This window comes from Microcaecilia unicolor, chromosome 4 (genome assembly GCF_901765095.1).
Source record: "Microcaecilia unicolor chromosome 4, aMicUni1.1, whole genome shotgun sequence".
NCBI lineage: Eukaryota > Metazoa > Chordata > Amphibia > Gymnophiona > Siphonopidae > Microcaecilia > Microcaecilia unicolor.
Window position 1 is genome coordinate 122978545 of NC_044034.1, and position 19190 is coordinate 122997734.

The 19190-nt window shown below is 42.5% G+C and overlaps 1 protein-coding gene across 3 annotated transcripts in view; it reads left to right on the forward strand.

The window, feature by feature from the left end:
* Window positions 1-19190, forward strand: part of TBC1D4 (TBC1 domain family member 4) — a 271276-nt gene that overhangs the window by 232233 nt on the left and 19853 nt on the right. For all 3 annotated transcript variants that reach the window (XM_030200605.1, XM_030200606.1, XM_030200607.1), the window contains 4 exons: window positions 8578-8787; window positions 10267-10422; window positions 13350-13508; window positions 17384-17628. In XM_030200605.1, coding sequence (XP_030056465.1) covers window positions 8578-8787; window positions 10267-10422; window positions 13350-13508; window positions 17384-17628 — 770 coding nt within the window. The remainder of the gene's footprint in view (window positions 1-8577; window positions 8788-10266; window positions 10423-13349; window positions 13509-17383; window positions 17629-19190) is intronic.

Genomic DNA, 19190 nt, shown 5'->3' on the forward strand with positions numbered 1-19190 from the left:
GTTGCATGTGACACTTTGGGTGCGCAGTGGTATAGAATAGCGCTTAGGCAGATGCACACATAAACCCAAATTAACATAAGCATAAGCATTGCCATACTGGAACAGTCCAAAGGTCTATCAAGCACAGTATTTTGTTTCCAACAGTGGCCAATCCAGGTCACAAGTACCTGGCAAGATCCCAGAACAGTAAAACTGATTTTATGCTGCTTATCTTAGAATATACAGTGGATTTTCCAAAGTCCATCTTAATAATGGCTTATGGACTTTTTATTTAAGTTTATGTTTGTTCAGATTTGATGTACCTCTGTTACTTCAAACAAGGTCAAAGCATAAAAACACAGACTAAAAAGCAATAAAATATCATTATAGAAGAACGCCAGTTATATAAAAAAAAACAGCATTAAAACAAAGAAAAACACATTACATCAGTGTGCCATAATAGTGAGCACACACTCTCTGAACCTACTGCAGGAATACGTCTGCGGCATCAGCACCCGAAAGCTAATTGAAAAAAAAATGGGTTTTGAGTCTGATTTTAAAATTGGATAAAAATAATTCAGAGCGAATATCCGGGGGAAGATCATTCCAAAGTTTGGGTGATAAAAAGAAAAAAGCTGAGGATCTGGCTGATTCCAAATAAGCAAATTTAGGCAAGGGTAAGGTAATATGGTTGGAGTCTAGAGATCTGAGGTTGTGAGAGGGGGTATATGGAACAACCATTCTAGACGAATAAGAGGGCTTTCCAGAATGAAGAATTTTATGGGCCAGAAGAACTTTGAACCAAATGCGACAGAAAACAGGCAACCAGTGAAGGTTAGAAAGCAGAGGGGTAACTGAATCGAAATGGCCAGCCCTGAGAAGCATTCCTGCAGCCGAATTTTGAAGAGGAAAACCAGCCTAAATAGTGTTACAGAAATCAATGTGTAATAAAACTGAAGCATGGAGTGTGAACCAAATTTAGGAAATTATCCAAACCTTTTTAAAACCCTGCTAAGCTAACTGCTTTTACCACATTCTTTGGCAATGAATTCCAGAGTTTAGTTACTTGTTGAGTGAAGAAATATTTTCTCCAATTTGTTTTAAATGTATTATTTAGTAGCTTCTTTGTGTGCCCCCTAGTCCTAGTATTTTTGGAAAGAGTTAAACAAGCGATTCACATCTACCTGTTCTACTCCACTCAGGATTTTATATACTTCTATGATATCTCCACTCAGCCGTCTCTTCCCCAAGCTGAAGAGCCCTAGCCACTTTAGCCTTTCAATATAGGGAACTCATCCAATCCCCTTTATCATTTTTGTTGCCCTTCTCTGAACCTTTTCTAATTGCACTATATTTTTGAGATGCGGTGACCAGAACTACACATAATATTCAAGGTGCAGTCATAGCACGGATTGATACAAAGGCATTATAACATTCTCATTTTTGTTTTCCATTCCTTTTCTAATAATTCCTATCATTCTATTTGCTTTCTTGGTGACTACTAATGAGGAACCTTGCATCACGTAACCATGGTTTAGGTTCTTCTTTCCCATATACATCACTTTGCACTTGCTTACATTAGACGTCATCTGCCAATTAAATGCCAGTTAACTCCAATTAATGCCAGTAGTTGGTTGTTAGCACCCAGTTAACTAATTAGTTTACGTGTGGATCTGGGCTCCACACTTTGTTCGACCTATGCAGAATCTGGGGCTATTGGTGTAAATGAAAAACACAAAATATAATTTTTTTCCTATTTTCATTTATTTGTTTATATATTTACAGTGCAGTCTCAATTACCCAACATAAACCTGTTGGGTAAGTGAAAAGTTGGATAATACACAAAGTGGTGCGTAAACCCCTCAAACAGTGCATAAACTCCTTAAACCAGTGGTTCCCAAACCTGGTCCTGGAGGCACCCCAGCTAGTCAGGTTTTCAGGATATTGACAATGACTATCCATGAGATAGAGTTGCATGCAAATCACTTTCATGAATATTCATTATGGGTATCCTGAAAACCTGACTGGCTGGGGTGCCTCCAGGACCAGGTTTGGGAACCACTGCCTTAAGCAATGTGTAAACAAAGTCACAAAGTTCCAAAAATTATTCTAAAACAAAGATTTTTAATAGAAATAAATGCAGTGATATCACCGGAGGGGGGGGGGGGGCATCTGTCGTATGTGCTGGATGGTTGGGTTAGCAAAGGTCGGATAATCGAGGCTGTACTGTATTTATTTTAAAAATTTATAACCCGCACAATCCACAGTGTTCTAGGCGGCTTACAAATAAACATGCATAATAAACAAAGATTATTTTAACATCTGCAAATAAGCATTGACCATCTTGACTCTCATAGTGAAATTATTCATCACTGTGCTTATTCAAAATCAATCGGATCATACAGCCATCAAAGAAAATCTTATTCCCGATAGCTCCAGTTGATTTATAGATGCTATGGATCTTATATTTACTGGCAAATCATTCCATAGTTTCGCCCCCCCCAAGCCTTAAGTTGACATACAGTATTCATCCAGTTTATGTTTCAACAATTTTTATTATAGAGAAATCAACGTAATACAATAACAGTTTCTTGCATGGGGTACTTACAGTTGTTTTCTACATCATTTACTCTGCCCTAATACAAAATGTACTGCTAACATCCCCAAAGTGATGTAGTCCCCAGTCTACTCCATCTTCTTACCCTCAGTCCCCTTCGTATTCATCCAGTTTAATAACCTTGAATCTAAAAGATTTGTGTTAGATGACAGCAAGGCTCTAGCTGGTGGATATATCCTCAGCGTTGATGCAGTGACATGGGATATGACTTTGATATTTCCCATGTTGTTGTAAATGACAGGCCATCCCTAGTACTCAGCACTCACAGAGCTGGCATCTATGTTTCTGATTCTTCTTCGTGGTCAGTAGAACTGTCATAAAGACTAAAATTCTGGGGTTAGCGTCCAGTGTGACCAAGATTTAGTTCAGATTTTGAACTGACATTCACACCAATTATAGAGCATTTTCCCACCTACTGTACCCTATCAGCACGATTGCCCTATTACTGCAGATTTGTTTTTTGACTATTTTCATTGCTTTAATTTGACATTGATTCTGGAAGTGGCCTTTGTTTTAAATTTACTATTTATTACCTTCATTGTGTGCCCCCTAGTCCTAGTATTTTTGGAAAGAGTAAACAAGCGATTCACATCTACCTGTTCTACTCAACTCAGGATTTTATATACTTCTCTCATATCTCCACTCAGCTGTCTCTTCTCCAAGCTGAAGAGTCCTAGCCACTTTAGCCTTTCCTTATAGGGAACTCATCCCATCCCCAGCCAGACAAAGAAAAAGGCTCCTGATTTCAGACAGCATATGGGGAAATGTGGCAGTGAGGATAGCAGTACTAGCCAGTCTTTCCAAATAACAAACATCTCACCACCCTTAATTCTAGATTGTAATCATTCAGCAGATCGGATTAAAAATTTTACAGATAGAATAATCACTGCAGTTCAGGGGCGGACTGAGAGTGGTCTGGGCCCCCCGTCTGGCCACTGCCTGATGCCCCCTACCGCCGCAGCCAACGCCCCCACCATCCCAGTTCTTTCCTACCCGCTGCGCTGCTGCTACTCCCCCGCCTGCTGATACAAATTTCAAAAACTGACATATTTCAGTCACTATACTATAGGTTAACAAATACACATAAAACAAAAAAAATTGAAAAATATGATGATACCAATTTATTGGATGAAATATATTTTCCAGTTAGCTTTCTGAGGCCAAAACCTCTTACCTCGGGTCAGGAGAGTATACTGCTATTAAGGTATTCTGTACTGACATGAGAAAGGAGGGTTGGGTCTCCAAACATTAGTCAAAAATGTATTAAAATTAGTCCAATAAAGATATTATCTTATTTCCATTTTCTTTATTAACACAGCTACCACACTACTTTATACTAAACTAAAAATAAAATTCATTTTTCCTACCTTTGTTGTCTGGCCGTTTACTTTTTTCTAATTGTGTTGGTCCCAGTCTCTTGTTTCTTCTTTCCTTGATCTCTTCTTAACTCTCACCAGTATCTATTCTTCTCTCTCCCCCCCCTTTCCATCCAACATCTGCTCCCTCTCTCTCTCTTTCCCTTTTCCGTCCAGCGTCTGCCCCTCTTTCCCCCCTTTCCATCCAGCATCTGACCCTTCTCTCCCCCCTTTCCATTCAGCGTCTGCCCTGCCTCTCCCCATTTCCATATGGCATCTTCTCTCTCCCTCATCCAGTATCTGTCCCTCCTCTCCCTCTTTCCATCTGACATCTGTCCCCTCTCTCCTTCTTGTCCAGCATCTGTCCTCCCTTCCCGCTCCATCCAGCATCTGTCCCATCTCTTCTCCCTTCCATCCGTCATCTGTTCCCCCTCCCCACTCCATTCTCCATCCGTCGTCTATCCTTTCCCCATCACCCATTGTCTGTCCTTCTCGTCTGTTCTTCCCCATCACCCAGTCACTCTGTACCTGGGGTCCTCCTTATCCCTGCTCAATTTATATGTCCTCACTATCACCCTACCTACTCCCCATATCCCCACTCTTCCACCCTACCCTCACTTACAGTCAGCAGGGCCTATAGGAATAAAATGGGCCCTGCTGCAGATAACTCGAGCTAATCTTTAGTAAAAGACCCCATAAAATTGTAAGCCTTCCAGGGACAGGTAAATACCTAGTATACATGAATGTAGCTCTCCTTGAGCTACTACAGAAAAGGTGTGAGCAAAATCCAGTTAAATATAAGAGAGAGTTTCTTCTCAGTGTAGCTTACAGACTGGTCAAGGCAAAGAGATAGAAAGTATAAATATGCATAAGGAGAATATATAAAGTCTCATAGGATGGTTAATAAGTAACATCTAATTCAAGACAGATAATTTTATGAAACAAGATAAAGCTGTAAGATCAAATCCTTGCCCTAGGAACAATCTGTATAAGAAGATCAGTTATGGGTCAATTCTACAACTAGACACCTGCATTTAAGCATCCCGAGGACATGTGGTGGGAGCTTATACTATACGTTACCTGAGTGCCCATATTCCATTATAAAAATTAGCCTAACCTGGTATCAGTGTGCCTACACCTGCAGTTATACCAACCATAGCCTTGGCTACTGTTCCCTATAAACTGAGCAGGAGTCCTCCACCTACCGTCCTGCCAGTGGGGTGTGGTTTCACTGTCACATTTTCAATAGTGAGGGACAACCAAGCTCTGCAGGACTTCAGGGAACCTGTCTGTCCCTAGGGACTGAAAACACAATGTTGAAGTACCACCCCCACTGGTAGCAGCTTAGAGGGAACAGTGGCCCATGGCTAAATGTGGCAGGGATGCACATAACTTACAGTATTCTGCACGTTATGTACATACCTGGGAGGCCTGCCCATGCTCCACCCATGGATCTGTCCCCTTTGTAAGGAGCACCATTACAAAATAGCACTTAGGTATCCTGCTGGCACTTTGGCAGGCAAGTGTACACTTATGTATGTAATTGCCCCTTTTAATTGGGTGGGTAGGAAGACATCCAGGGAAACCCTCCCTCATTCTTTCTAATTTGTAGAATAGGCTCCAAATATGTAGGTGACTAAAAATAGGTGCCTCTTGATAGAATTACCCTCATAATGCCAGGGTGGTTAGACCCTTTTTTCACAGTAGCGCATTCCATATAGCTTTTCAATATCTCTGGACAATGGGGCTATCCTCCAGATTCTTTAAATGCACCCAAAATTGAGCACCGATATTTGGGCACCGATCCAAGATGTGCGCCCAATCAGATTGGCCAATAATTGGGTGCTAATCGGCACTGATTTGGAACTGAGCGCACATTTTGCTACATGCTTTTCGGTAACATGTGCCTGAATCCCCTCAGAGCTATATTCTGTATATGACGCCTGAAAAATCCACGCGGAAAAAAAGTTACGCCTACGCATATTCTCTAAAATATGCCTAAGTTTTATAGAATAGACTTAAATTTCCATGCGACATATAAACTATGCTGAGCGGCTCATCATGCAACTAAATTTGGTCGCATCCATTTAGGCCATGTTTTACTTGGTGTAAATCCTGACGCCTAAATTAGGCGCAGATCAGGGTGTATTCTATAATAATGTGCATAGATGTTAGAAGCGCCCATGCTCCGCCTATGGCCACGCTACCTTTTCAGCGATGTGACTTAGAATTTAGGTGCACAGCGTTATAGAATACACTTAGCGAGTTGTGTGCGTAAATCTCAATGCCAATTAGTGCTGATAATTGCTTGTTAATGTCAGCAATTGTTGTCTAGGGTTGGTCCCGGGTCCAGTTCACAGAGGCAGTGGGTTCTCAAAGAATGCACAATCCACACGGGTTTGGATATGTAAAGTATATTATATTTGCAGATATGTATAGGCTCACAGCACAGTACAGGTAAATGGTACAAGCTGTCTCTGGGTGTGTGTTTAGAGATAGGGTGTTTGTTCAGAAGAGAGAAGCCTTGGGGCTGTGCTGCAAGAGGTATATAGGTGTGCAGAGAGAAAGGAAGATAGAGAAGCTGCCAGCCCCCAAAGCCCTGTACTCTGGGGCTCAAGATGGTGGTGGGCAGAGGGAAAGAAAGAGAGAGACGTAGTGCCCTGGACACAGAGAAGTGCCCTGGACAGAGAGCAGTGCCTTGAGCAGGGTTGCCAGATTAAAAAAATAATTCCCACACAAAACCGTCAAAAACCCGCCCAAAAACCACACCCCCCCCACCCCCGCCATCATCAACCCCGCCCCTTCCGTCATCACCCCCGCCGTCATCACCCCTGCCCCTTCCGTCATCACCCCGCCGTTATCAGCCCCGCCCCCACCGTCATCGCCCCGCCCAATATGCCAGCAAACCCCGCCTCTGACGCCATTGGCCCCACCCCCGCCAGCTGAAAAACCGCCCCAGAACCCGCACAGAAAAAACAAAACGAGCCCAAAAAACCGCAACCCGCTGCGGGCAAAGGTTTCCTGCGGCGGGTTGCGGAAAACCGCCCAATTGGGCGGGAAAACCGCCCATCTGGCAACCGTGGCCTTGAGCATGTGCTCTGCTTTTAAACCTCCAGAACAAAGAGATCAAAAAACTTCTCTGAAGTCCAGAGAGGTGAACAATTTTACAGGTTGTCCTTTTTGAAGTCCCAAGCTATGGAGCCTCTATGTCTGGTCTCCTTTGTTCTCAAAGAGAGCTCTGCTCCCAGATGGAACAAAAGGTATGCTGATCAAGAGCAATTAAACACAGGGCTAGCAGGCCGCTCAACACCATTTGTTCCATTTTTCCATCCTCTGATTCCTGAAGGGGAGGGGGAAGTTCTCAGAGGTTAGAAGCTGGTTTAATATTATGTCAAGCTGGTTTCATATTAATATAATGTCCAGCAATAATTTTGACTTCCAGCAATCCTGACAGTTACCATCCAATTAACAGTGTTGATTAGCTAGTTAACCAATTAAGTTATGCGCATTTTTATAGACCACATTTCGGTTTCCATACGGATTCTTAGGCACCATATATAGAATCTCGGGGTAAATGTTTACTACCTGCTTGTATGTATAACTGAAAACTGACTCAATTTTTAACCTAAGAAAATGCTAGCCAGTGGAGACCCTTCTGTAAAAGAAATTGTCCCCATCTTACCTTATTAAAGGTTATGATCTGAGAGTAACACCGTGGGCTTATGCATATCTGAAAGAGATAGCAGACAGTTGGACGCTTATTGTTTAATATTGTTTAACCTGAAACATTGTCTTGTGAGCAGATCGTAAAGCAGTCAAATGTGTTTCAAATCCGTAGTATATTTTGGAGTAATTAACAAATATGTATGAGCAGCTTGTTTGGCTAACTTAATTGAGAACTGAAATATAAATTCTAGAAGGCTTGGCCCTATAATGAAAGAAACTATCATTCTCTCCCAGAGGCATTATGAGCCTGGTCTGCTAATATCAGCCTTGTATAGAACTGACAGGGCCACCCTAGACGAATGTTGTAGTCCATCTACAACAGAAAATGAAACTATCTCTCCCTAACATGAATCATGTAGCAATTGAAAACAGTCAGCTAGAAGAGGTTTTAGAGGAAAGAACATGAAAACAAGAAATATGAAATCTTTAAGCACAAGCCATAGATGCTCCATGCTCAATTTACATATCCTCAAAACCCCAATACTACTATGTTTACTACAACTTGTAACGTTCTCCTTCAAGACTTTGTAATTCTACTTACTATGTAAGCCGCATTGAACCAGCTATGTGTGGGAATGCGCGGGTTACAAATGTAATTAATAATAATAATAATAATAGATATGGAAGTGGAAGTGAGAAACACATTTACATTACTAACACTAGAGGAGGAAGTCTATCAAAGTTCACTGAAGCCAGCTACTTTTTTGTGATCTTAGTGCCCTTGTGATGATTCGTAAAATGGCATCACAAGGATAACTGGGAGAGAAGCACTGGAAGGTTAGGCAATAAACATCTCTTTGCTGAGTGTGAGATCTGAGACCTAACTGTCTTTGATGGCACACTTGTAGATGGGAGTGAGCTTCTTGGAATAGCTGGCCTAAACTCTTTGCCTTCTTGCAGATCGGTTAGATCGGAATGAACTGTTGCCACTCTCCCCGCTTGCGCCAGCTATGGAGGAAGACCCTCTGACGTCTCTAATGCCAGGACAAGACAGACAGGAAAATGCAGGAGGAGTGCGGAGCTCGGAAGACTTGCAGAGGTTGTGGAGAAAAGCAATTCATCAGCAGATTTTGTTATTGAGAATGGAAAAGGAAAATCAGAAGCTGGAAGGTTAGTCACTGGGCATCATGGGTGGATTTTGGAGGATGGGGGGCAATGCTCCCCAATCATAGTGCTGAGCTGGGGGAGGAGCATGAATGGGGAACCAGCCCTAATATCACTTTTTTTGTGGTGGTATCAGCAAGCAGAAAGTGTAGTGCAGGGCCTGCAGGCTACACAGTTTCTGCTGTGACACCGTCCCTTTGTATCGATTTTCTAAATAAAAGGAAACCTCTGTGTGTGGAGTTTGAGAACAGGGTCTGTGCAGCTCATAGACCCCACACTGCACTTCTATTAGGAATCCTGTTTAGAAGGAATGGATCTACGGAATCTTAGCGGACTCTCACCTATCCACCCCCCCCCCCCCCCCCCCCCGCCTATCCTGCTAGACTGTCACTGAAATGCTTTGATGTTCACATGCATATCTCCCGGTCTCTCACCTATCCATCCCCATCCTGTTAGTCTGTCACTGAAATGCTTTGATGTTTCACTTATATATACTGTCATCTACCAACATTTGCTTATTTCCGATCTGACGAAGAAGGGCAACCTTCGAAAGCTAATCAAGAAATGTATTAAGTTATGTCCAATAAAAAAGGTATCATCTTATTTTCTTTTCCATGTTTTATTTTGTTTTGTTTCTATTGATTACCTTTAACAGTGGACTAACATGGCTACCACACCTCTCTACTCAAGATTTTGTTTTACAAAGCATGCCATAAAATTATAAAATGGATGCTTCACAAGAGAGCAAAAGGCCCTGTTTACTAAGGTGCGTTAGCATTTTTAACGCGCCTACAATTAACGCATGCGCTAACTGTGTAGGCACCTATAGGGATATTGTAGGAGTGTACACAGTTAATTTGCATACATGGTTAACACGCATTAAAAATGTTAACGCGCCTATAACGTGGCTTAGTAAACAGGGCCCAAAACGTGAAATGCTTTAATTCTAAGCTTCAGATGTTGGAATACAGGTTTGCTGTAGATTAGGCAGGTTTGTAAAAGCTGATCATAACTTCAGTTTTCCTATTTCCTATGTCTTGTATGGACACCAGATCATAAACCTAGTTCACACTGGAGCCAATGTGACCATAGGGCAGGGGTGCAGAAGTTCAGTCCTTAGAAGCTGCAAATAGGTCAGATTTTCAGGGTATCCTTAATGAATGTACATGGCATAGATTTGCATACTACTCTATTATATGCAAATCTATCTCATGCATATTAATTGTAAACACTAATACTGGGTAAAGCGTGCATATAAATAGCTGCACAAAATATTATTAGTATATATCACACTGTCAGCTATTATAATTACTCTTTATTTTATATAACAAATGACAAAATGCATATTCATTGGGGGTACTTGAAAATGTGACTGGTCTGTAGCCCCTGAGGACTGTACTTTTCTGCACTCCTGCCATAGGTTGCAGAGAATGTTCTGCAAGTTTGTTCCTTCTCACTCATTACCATTGACTTTCTTCTTTCCAGCAAGCAGAGATGAGCTCCAGTCTAGAAAAGTTAAGTTGGACTATGACGAGGTTGGCTCATGTCAGAAGGATATACTGAATCTCTGGGAAAAGAAATTAAGCTGCAGAACCAAACTGAGGTGTGACATGGAAGAAATCCACACTGCTCTGAAGGAAGGTAACTCAATATACTCAGTATCTGTGAAAGAGACAAAGGTTTTATTTGGCTTTATTCTTTATACACATACAGTGGTGGAAATAAGTATTTGATCCCTTGCTGATTTTGTAAGTTTGCCCACTGACAAAGACATGAGCAGCCCATAATTGAAGGGTAGGTTATTAGTAACAGTGAGAGATAGCACATCACAAATTAAATCCGGAAAATCACATTGTGGAAAGTATATGAATTTATTTGCATTCTGCAGAGGGAAATAAGTATTTAATCCCTCTGGCAAACAAGACCTAATACTTGGTGGCAAAACCCTTGTTGGCAAGCACAGCGGTCAGACGTCTTCTGTAGTTGATGATGAGGTTTGCACACATGTCAGGAGGAATTTTGGTCCACTCCTCTTTGCAGATCATCTCTAAATCATTAAGAGTTCTGGGCTGTCGCTTGGCAACTCGCAGCTTCAGCTCCCTCCATAAGTTTTCAATGGGATTAAGGTCTGGTGACTGGCTAGGCCACTCCATGACCCTAATGTGCTTCTTCCTGAGCCACTCCTTCGTTGCCTTGGCTGTATGTTTTGGGTCATTGTCGTGCTGGAAGACCCAGCCACGACCCATTTTTAAGGCCCTGGCGGAGGGAAGGAGGTTGTCACTCAGAATTGTACGGTACATGGCCCCATCCATTCTCCCATTGATGCGGTGAAGTAGTCCTGTGCCCTTAGCAGAGAAACACCCCCAAAACATAACATTTCCACCTCCATGCTTGACAGTGGGGACGGTGTTCTTTGGGTCATAGGCAGCATTTCTCTTCCTCCAAACACGGCGAGTTGAGTTCATGCCAAAGAGCTCAATTTTTGTCTCATCTGACCACAGCACCTTCTCCCAATCACTCTCGGCATCATCCAGGTGTTCACTGGCAAACTTCAGACGGGCCGTCACATGTGCCTTCCGGAGCAGGGGGACCTTGCGGGCACTGCAGGATTGCAATCCGTTATGTCGTAATGTGTTACCAATGGTTTTCGTGGTGACAGTGGTCCCAGCTGCCTTGAGATCATTGACAAGTACCCCCCTTGTAGTTGTAGGCTGATTTCTAACCTTCCTCATGATCAAGGATACCCCACGAGGTGAGATTTTGCGTGGAGCCCCAGATCTTTGTCGATTGACAGTCATTTTGTACTTCTTCCATTTTCTTACTATGGCACCAACAGTTGTCTCCTTCTCGCCCAGCGTCTTACTGATGGTTTTGTAGCCCATTCCAGCCTTGTGCAGGTGTATGATCTTGTCCCTGACATCCTTAGACAGCTCCTTGCTCTTGGCCATTTTGTAGAGGTTAGAGTCTGACTGATTCACTGAGTCTGTGGACAGGTGTCTTTCATACAGGTGACCATTGCCGACAGCTGTCTGTCATGCAGGTAACGAGTTGATTTGGAGCATCTACCTGGTCTGTAGGGGCCAGATCTCTTACTGGTTGGTGGGGGATCAAATACTTATTTCCCTCTGCAGAATGCAAATAAATTCATATACTTTCCACAATGTGATTTTCCGGATTAAATTTGTGATGTGCTATCTCTCACTGTTACCAATAACCTACCCTTCAATTATGGGCTGCTCATGTCTTTGTCAGTGGGCAAACTTACAAAATCAGCAAGGGATCAAATACTTATTTCCACCACTGTATATGAAAAATTAAATAAAACAAGATTATAAAAAACTGCATCGTATACATTTACTTTTTGACTATCATGAGGAATGGTAAGTTAGTAGTAAGTTTTCCTTGGCGTATTTAAATTTATCAGATTGCTTTGAAGCAGGTTGATGTTAGAGGTTTTCAATTACTACAACAACAACAACAAAAAAACTCTAATAAAACAATCCTGATAGGAAAATTGGGGTTTTGGGTTATAACTGAAAATTGGAAGCCAAATCAGTATTTTAAGTAATTCAAGGAACGTCTGGAGATGGCAAGGACGAGAACAAACTCTCGTGAGGGTCAATTCTAGGGCTTGGAACTAACTAAAAAAAAATATGGAGGCACAAGTATCTAAAGGTGAGGACATGGAAAACGGGGTAAGACAGAATAATATATGGATAGTGGTTATCCGTGAAGGCTGCAAAGGTTCAGATGTAGAGGTTTTTGCAGGAAATCTGTTTAAATCTGTATTTGGAACATTGGAGTTCTCTGAGGCATTGGTGATCCAAAGCTTGCAGAGTGCCCACAGCCTCCCCTCTCCAAGGAGCAATCCCAAGGCCTATAATAGCTGTAAGAACAGAATTAGATAGACAACAATTGCCAATTGTACTTTAAGTTGGAAAACCTGCTCTCTCTTTGATTTCTCAGCTGAAATAGAAAGGAAGGGACAAAGGGCCCTGTTTACTATGCCACGCTATAGGTGTGCAAATTTTTTAGCACACTTTAAAAATTAACACTAGAGACACCCATAGGAATATAATGGGGGCCTCTGTCTTTACTGTGCGCTAATGTTTAGTGCGTGCTAAAAAGTTAGCACGTCTACAGTGCAGCTTAGTAAACAGGGCCCAAAAATTTGAAGAGGCAAAGTGATACTGGAGAAATTAGGAAATAAAACAAAATACTGGTTCTGGACAGCAAATTCAGGGGCCCTTTTACAGAGTGGCGGGCTTACCACTCGCTTTTTCGGGACTGCTGCCGGTCCAATGCAGCCGCCGGTGGTAGTCCCGCCCCAAGTGTGTGCCATTTCTGGGGGAAAGAGAAAACCTCTGGAAATGGCTTGCATGGCGATAACCTGGCGGGGTTAGCGTGGGAGCCCTTATCACCACCTCAGTGGGTGGGGTCTTTTTACCCGCTGTGGTAAAAAGGCCCCTGGTGTGTTTTTTTCACGTATCCAACTTATCCAGAAGCTTTGCTACACAATATATATTTCTTTACCTCCTTTGTTTTCCTTCTGTTTTCTTTTTACTCAGGGACACCAAAGAGCCGTCGGGGAGAAATTTGGCAGTTTCTTGCTGTTCAGTATCGGCTGAGACACAGGTTACCAAACAAACTGCAACCACCAGATATTTCTTATAAGGAACTCCTCAAACAACTGACAGCCCAGCAGCACTCTATCCTTGTAGATCTAGGTACATCTGAGAATAGCTGCTTTAAGGAATTGAAAGTGGGCTGCATGCCACTTTGTGGCAGGCACCTTCACTGTTCATTTTGGAAAATGTAATTTATTTTTTCAGTTTGTAAATGTGAGAAAACTATCCATAGCTGAACTCATCTACTTGTGTAACACAGGTGTGTAGTTGGCCATTTTGGACTGACTCTTATGCAAGTAGAGTTGGAACCAGCGGCCCTGTTTACTAAGCCGCATTGTAGGTGCGCTATCGTTTGTAGCGCGCTCTAACTGTGTAGGCACCCACAATATTCCTAAGGGCGCCTACACAGCGTGCGCTAATTTTGTGTATATGCTAAAAACGGTAGTGCACCTTAGAAAACAGGGCCCTTAGTTTTAAATCGGTGTTAGATTTATTGTTGGAGGACGTATTATTTTGGTTCAAGTCTGCCATCAGGTAAATCAGCGAGTTGCATTTTTATGATGACTTTTAGAGTAAAACTTTTTTTTTTAGCTTAAAGAACTTCAAAAAGTGTATTCTATAATATGTAAACAGCACTTATCTTAAAAATTGCTCTTTAGTTTTGTATGCCTGAATTACCGACTGAAGAGCGATTTCTAAGTTAAGTGCTGTTTGCAATACTATTTAGTACACTTTTTGGACAATAAAATAATAAGGAAGGTTTTTTATGTCTTTGATAGAAAAATAAGGTGCAGTGGGTTTCAATCCTGGATGCCTTTTCTGAGGTTTTTTCATTCCTTTTTTTTTTTTTTTTTTAGTTATATTGCATATATAAGAGTTACGATTTAAAAATTATAAAAACAAATATTTTTAAAAACATGTAAAAATGTATGATTCCTATGAGTGAGTGTATGTAATGGATTGTGTTTTATTATAAGGGATGCTCTAGTCCTACTTGATCGGTTACAAAGAGGGGCATAATCGAACGGGTGCAGCCATCTCAAATGACGGCCCCGTTAAGCGGCGTACCCAACTGTATGATCGAAACAAGATGGCCGGCCATCTTTCGTTTCGATAATACGGTCGGGGCCGGCCAAATGTCAACATTTGGGCGGCCCTTAGAGATCGCCGGCGTTAGAGATTGGTGCCATTGGTTTTCGCCGGTAATGGAAACTAATGGCGGCCATCTCAAACCCGGCCAAATCCAAGCCATTTGGTCGTGGGAGGAGCCAGCATTTGCAGTGCACTGGTCCCCCTCACATGCCAGGAAACCAACTGGGTACCCTAGGGGGCACTGCAGTGGACTTCACAAATTGATCCCAGGTGCATAGCTCCCTTACCTTGGGTGCTGAGCCCCCCAAACTCCCCCCAAAACCCACTACCCACAACTGTACAACACTACCATAGTCCTTAAAGGGTGAAGGGGGGCACCTAGATGTGGGTACAGTGGGTTTCGGGTGGGTTTTGGAGGGCTCCCATTTACCACCACAAGTGTAACAGGTAGGGGGGATGGGCCTGGGTCCGCCTGCCTGAAGTGCACTTCAGTACCCACTAAAAACTGCTCCAGGGACCTGCATAGTGCTGTGATGGAGCTGGGTATGACATTTGAGGCTGGCAAAAAAATGTTTTTAAAATTATTATTTTTTGGGTGGGAGGGGGTTGGTGACCATTGGGGGAGTAAGAGGAGGTGATCCCTGATTCCCTCTGGTGGTCATCTGGTCAGTTCGGGCACCTTTTCGAGGCTTGGTCGTGAACAAAAAGGGACCAAGTAAAGTTGGCCAAATGCTCATCAGGGCCGGCCTTCTTTTTTCCATTATCGGCCGAGGCCGGCCATCTCTTAACCACGCCCCCGTCCTGCCTTCGGTACACTGCCGACACACCCCCTTGAACTTTGGCCGGCCCTGTGACGGAAAGCAGTTGAAGCCGTCCAAAATCGACTTTCGATTATACCGATTATACCGATTTGTGTCGGAAGATGGCCACCCTTCTTCTTCGAAAATAATCAGGAAAGTTACCCTTACTATGGGGTCCTTTACTAAGCTGCAGTATGAGCTAACATGGGCTTACTGCAGCAAAAAAGCTCTTACTGCGGGGCACATTCAGGCATCCTGCAGTAATTTTGTGATCAGCACACGCTTCCCACATGCTATTTTTTAGTGCTAGGGTTGGGGGGTGGAGGGTTGTAGGTGTTACAGAATACGCATTGTTATAGAATACGCTTTGATTTCTGCGTGGAAATTAAGGCACTATATATAGAGTCGTGGGAATAGGGCTTGATATTGAAAACAATTCAAGTGGGCAGGAAAGGATCCTACCTGGTTAAATCACACTGCACTGGTCAGGAGGGGACACCGAGAGGCATTTACCCAGGCAGTGCCACTGAATATCCCCTATAACTGCCATGGCATTCCCCGGTTAGTACCAGAGTGGAGTCTGGGTAGATCTGGGAGATAATTAGTGCTATTGCCCACATAGCTAATTGTTAAAGTAGGACCATGTAAATAGCAGTTCTAACATTGCTTGGTTATTTATATAGGTACAACACTGAACATTAGTCGTACCAGAAGTGTAGCCAGGTTGAGGGCGCGGAGAGCAGACTGCTGATGGCGCCGGTGCATATTTTTTTTTTCTTTAAATATTGTATTCTACTTTTAACTTCCAGCATACAAAACAATTTTCCCATTGCAACAGTCACACAGGCAAATGTTATATGAGTTACAAAACCATGAGCCGGCGCATATTTTAATCGTGACACATCACGTGAAATATAGGCGCCGTTGCTGTCGGAAGTTCATTTGGAGGAGTGGCAGCTCCCATGGCGACCCACCTAGCTACGCCTCTGAATCGTACCTATATAACTTCCAGACACCACCATTCAGTGCTTGATGCCTGGGTCCATTTTGTGGCTGTCAACATTTAAAGAAACATTGACCACTGCTAGCCGAATATTGATCCGATGGTGTATTGCTAACCTTTGAGATGTAAAAAAAAAAAAGAAGTCAGCTGTAACACATTATAACAACTCCTTTCTCTCTCCCCCCCAAAAGGAAATAATGTGTATTCAAAATGGAATCTAGTTTGACTTCAAATCCGTTAAGAGTGAATTGGATTTCAGCTGTCAGTGGAGTGTGTGTCCTGTGATAGTCTCTCACTTACACTTGTTTGCATGATCATAGGAAAGCCTCCTCCCCTTCCTATATGACCCCTTTCTGGAAAGTATAGGCAATTGGTATTGTGAAGAACAAACACATTGCTTAAATTGAAGTTTTTAGAGAGGATAGGAAAGCAGGAAGTAACTATAGTAACTATTCAAGGATGGAGGACCTCAAGACTGGAGAGCCTCAAAATAATTTTTTTTTCAGAATAATCATAATGAATGCTAATGAACTACCTGCTCATATGGACTCTCCTTAATGTTTCATGTCCATATTTCTTTTCATTATTTAAAATTGTTCCTGTTTGCTGTTTGCAAGGAGCCTAGTTGGCTTTTTCTGTTGTTTGGACACTTTGCAAACTTTTGTTTCTAAGAAGCACTGAGGTTCATAATCCTAATTTCTCTATGTAACTCAAGCAGGCTGGACAGAGAAAATAAAACATATGAAATCAGGGAACACATCTCTTTTTTTCTGCTGGTGATTCATAGTTTTTAGTTTTATTGTCCTTGTTTATTCTTTTTATTGATTTTTCTGTTTTTATCTTTTTCCTTCTTTTCTCTCCTATTGAGATTGTAGTTCCTTTCCTTAATTGTTTTAATTTGTAGACTGCTTTTCCATTTTTTTAAATGAAAGATGGTATATTAAGAGGTTACTAGTCTAATAAATCATAAACCATAAAATGAAGAGCTTCCAATGAAACAGAAAAAAAATGTTTAACACCTGTATTTTAAAATATCTGTGCCCGAAAAGTAAAAACGTGTCTTCTGTTCTTTCATCTAGGACGGACTTTTCCAACTCACCCATACTTTTCTGCCCAGCTGGGAGCGGGGCAACTGTCTCTTTTTAACCTCTTGAAAGCGTACTCTTTGCTGGACAAAGAAGTGGGCTACTGCCAGGGCATCAGCTTTGTAGCTGGAGTGTTGCTTCTACACATGAGCGAAGAGCAGGCCTTTGAGATGCTGAAGTTCCTGATGTATGACCTGGGCTTCCGCAAACAGTACAGGCCTGATATGATGTCACTGCAGGTAGGCCCACAATCCTAAATGATCAACACAGGAGGTCATGACATGAGACTCCAGAGGGGTAGATGCAGAGAGTTCTTCGCACAAAAGTAGAGGATGGAATAACGTACTGGTGGAGGTGATGTTGGAGGCAGCTAAAGCATTAACAGGATGTCAAGAAAATGTGGGATAAGCATAGAGGATTCTTAGTTGTGAAGAAATGATGGAAAAGGCAGGAAAGTGTAGCATACTAGATGGGGGATTTACAATCCTTGCCAACCATCACATTCTGTGTTTTTGTGTTTATAATATGAGATAGAGTCCACTGGGATTTGAGGGGGGGTTTTTTTGTTATAATTGGGAGGGGCCATTTTGGAAGTTTAAGAACAGCATTGTGTGCTGTTGAGTGGAAGTGCTCTAACAGGGTAGAAAACAAGAAGACTCACCATGCCCATGCCCCTCCCATAGCCACACCTCCTTTGAATTACGGAACTTGGGCACCTAGCGTTACAGAATAGTGTGCAGCCAGATGCATGCACAAATCTCAATTGTTGCTAATTAATGTCAATAATTGGTTGTTAGCATCCAGTTTTTGCTCAATGGCTTGTTAACTAATTAATATGGACACACATCTCGGCAGTGCGCCCAAATATGGATGACATATATAGAATCCAGTGGTTAGTGTGTAACTGCAAGGGGTGTACACATGGACGAAGCAAGGACGGGCCATAAGTGTCACCATGTAGAACTTATAGAATGCTATCAGTTGCGTGATGCACATGGTCAGACAGAGGAGTAGCATGATCAACAAAACTCTTCCAATGATATCAGGGAGACGGAAGATGTCATATACACTATTCCATAAATGAGATGATGTTAAAAATGTTGACTTGACACGGCATCGTGTTTCATCTAAAGTGCTTGCCTCAGGAGTCTGTAAAATGATAGTATAGTGTATGTATGAATAAAACATGTTAAAAGAAAATAAACCTTTAGAACCAAAAAGTCATGTATAAACGTAAAAAGATATCTAATATAATAATTTGCACCTCCAACGTTCTGAAGCTGACTCCGTGGCAGCGTGGCAGTGAAGCCGTGTAGTGTTCGTAGGGTTGTAATCGCACTCCCGATCACTCCCCAGCCCTCAAGGGAACTCTGTATAGTTGCCAGGGAAAGAAACGCAAAGTCAGAAGGAGAAGGGACCAATCACAGGCAATCACACTCGCTCTCACTGCCCCGCCCTCGGAGGGAAGGGAAGGCTGCATAGTAACGCCACGACCAGAGAACAGAGGACCACGGTAGCGGGAAGCACACAGATTGCCTGACAGGACTCTCACTTTCAAGAAAGTTGAACTTCGAGGTACGGACAATGCACTACAAATGCTGGCCCCTACCATGACCAAATGCCTTGGATTTGGCCGGGTTTGAGATGGCCGACATCGGTTTCCATTATTGGCGAAAACCGATGCCGGCCATCTCAAACCCGGCCATCTCTGACATTTGGCCGGCCCCAACCATATTATAGAAACGAAAGATGGCCAGCCATCTTTTTCGATAATACGGTTCGGGACTGCTCTTTGCGGCAC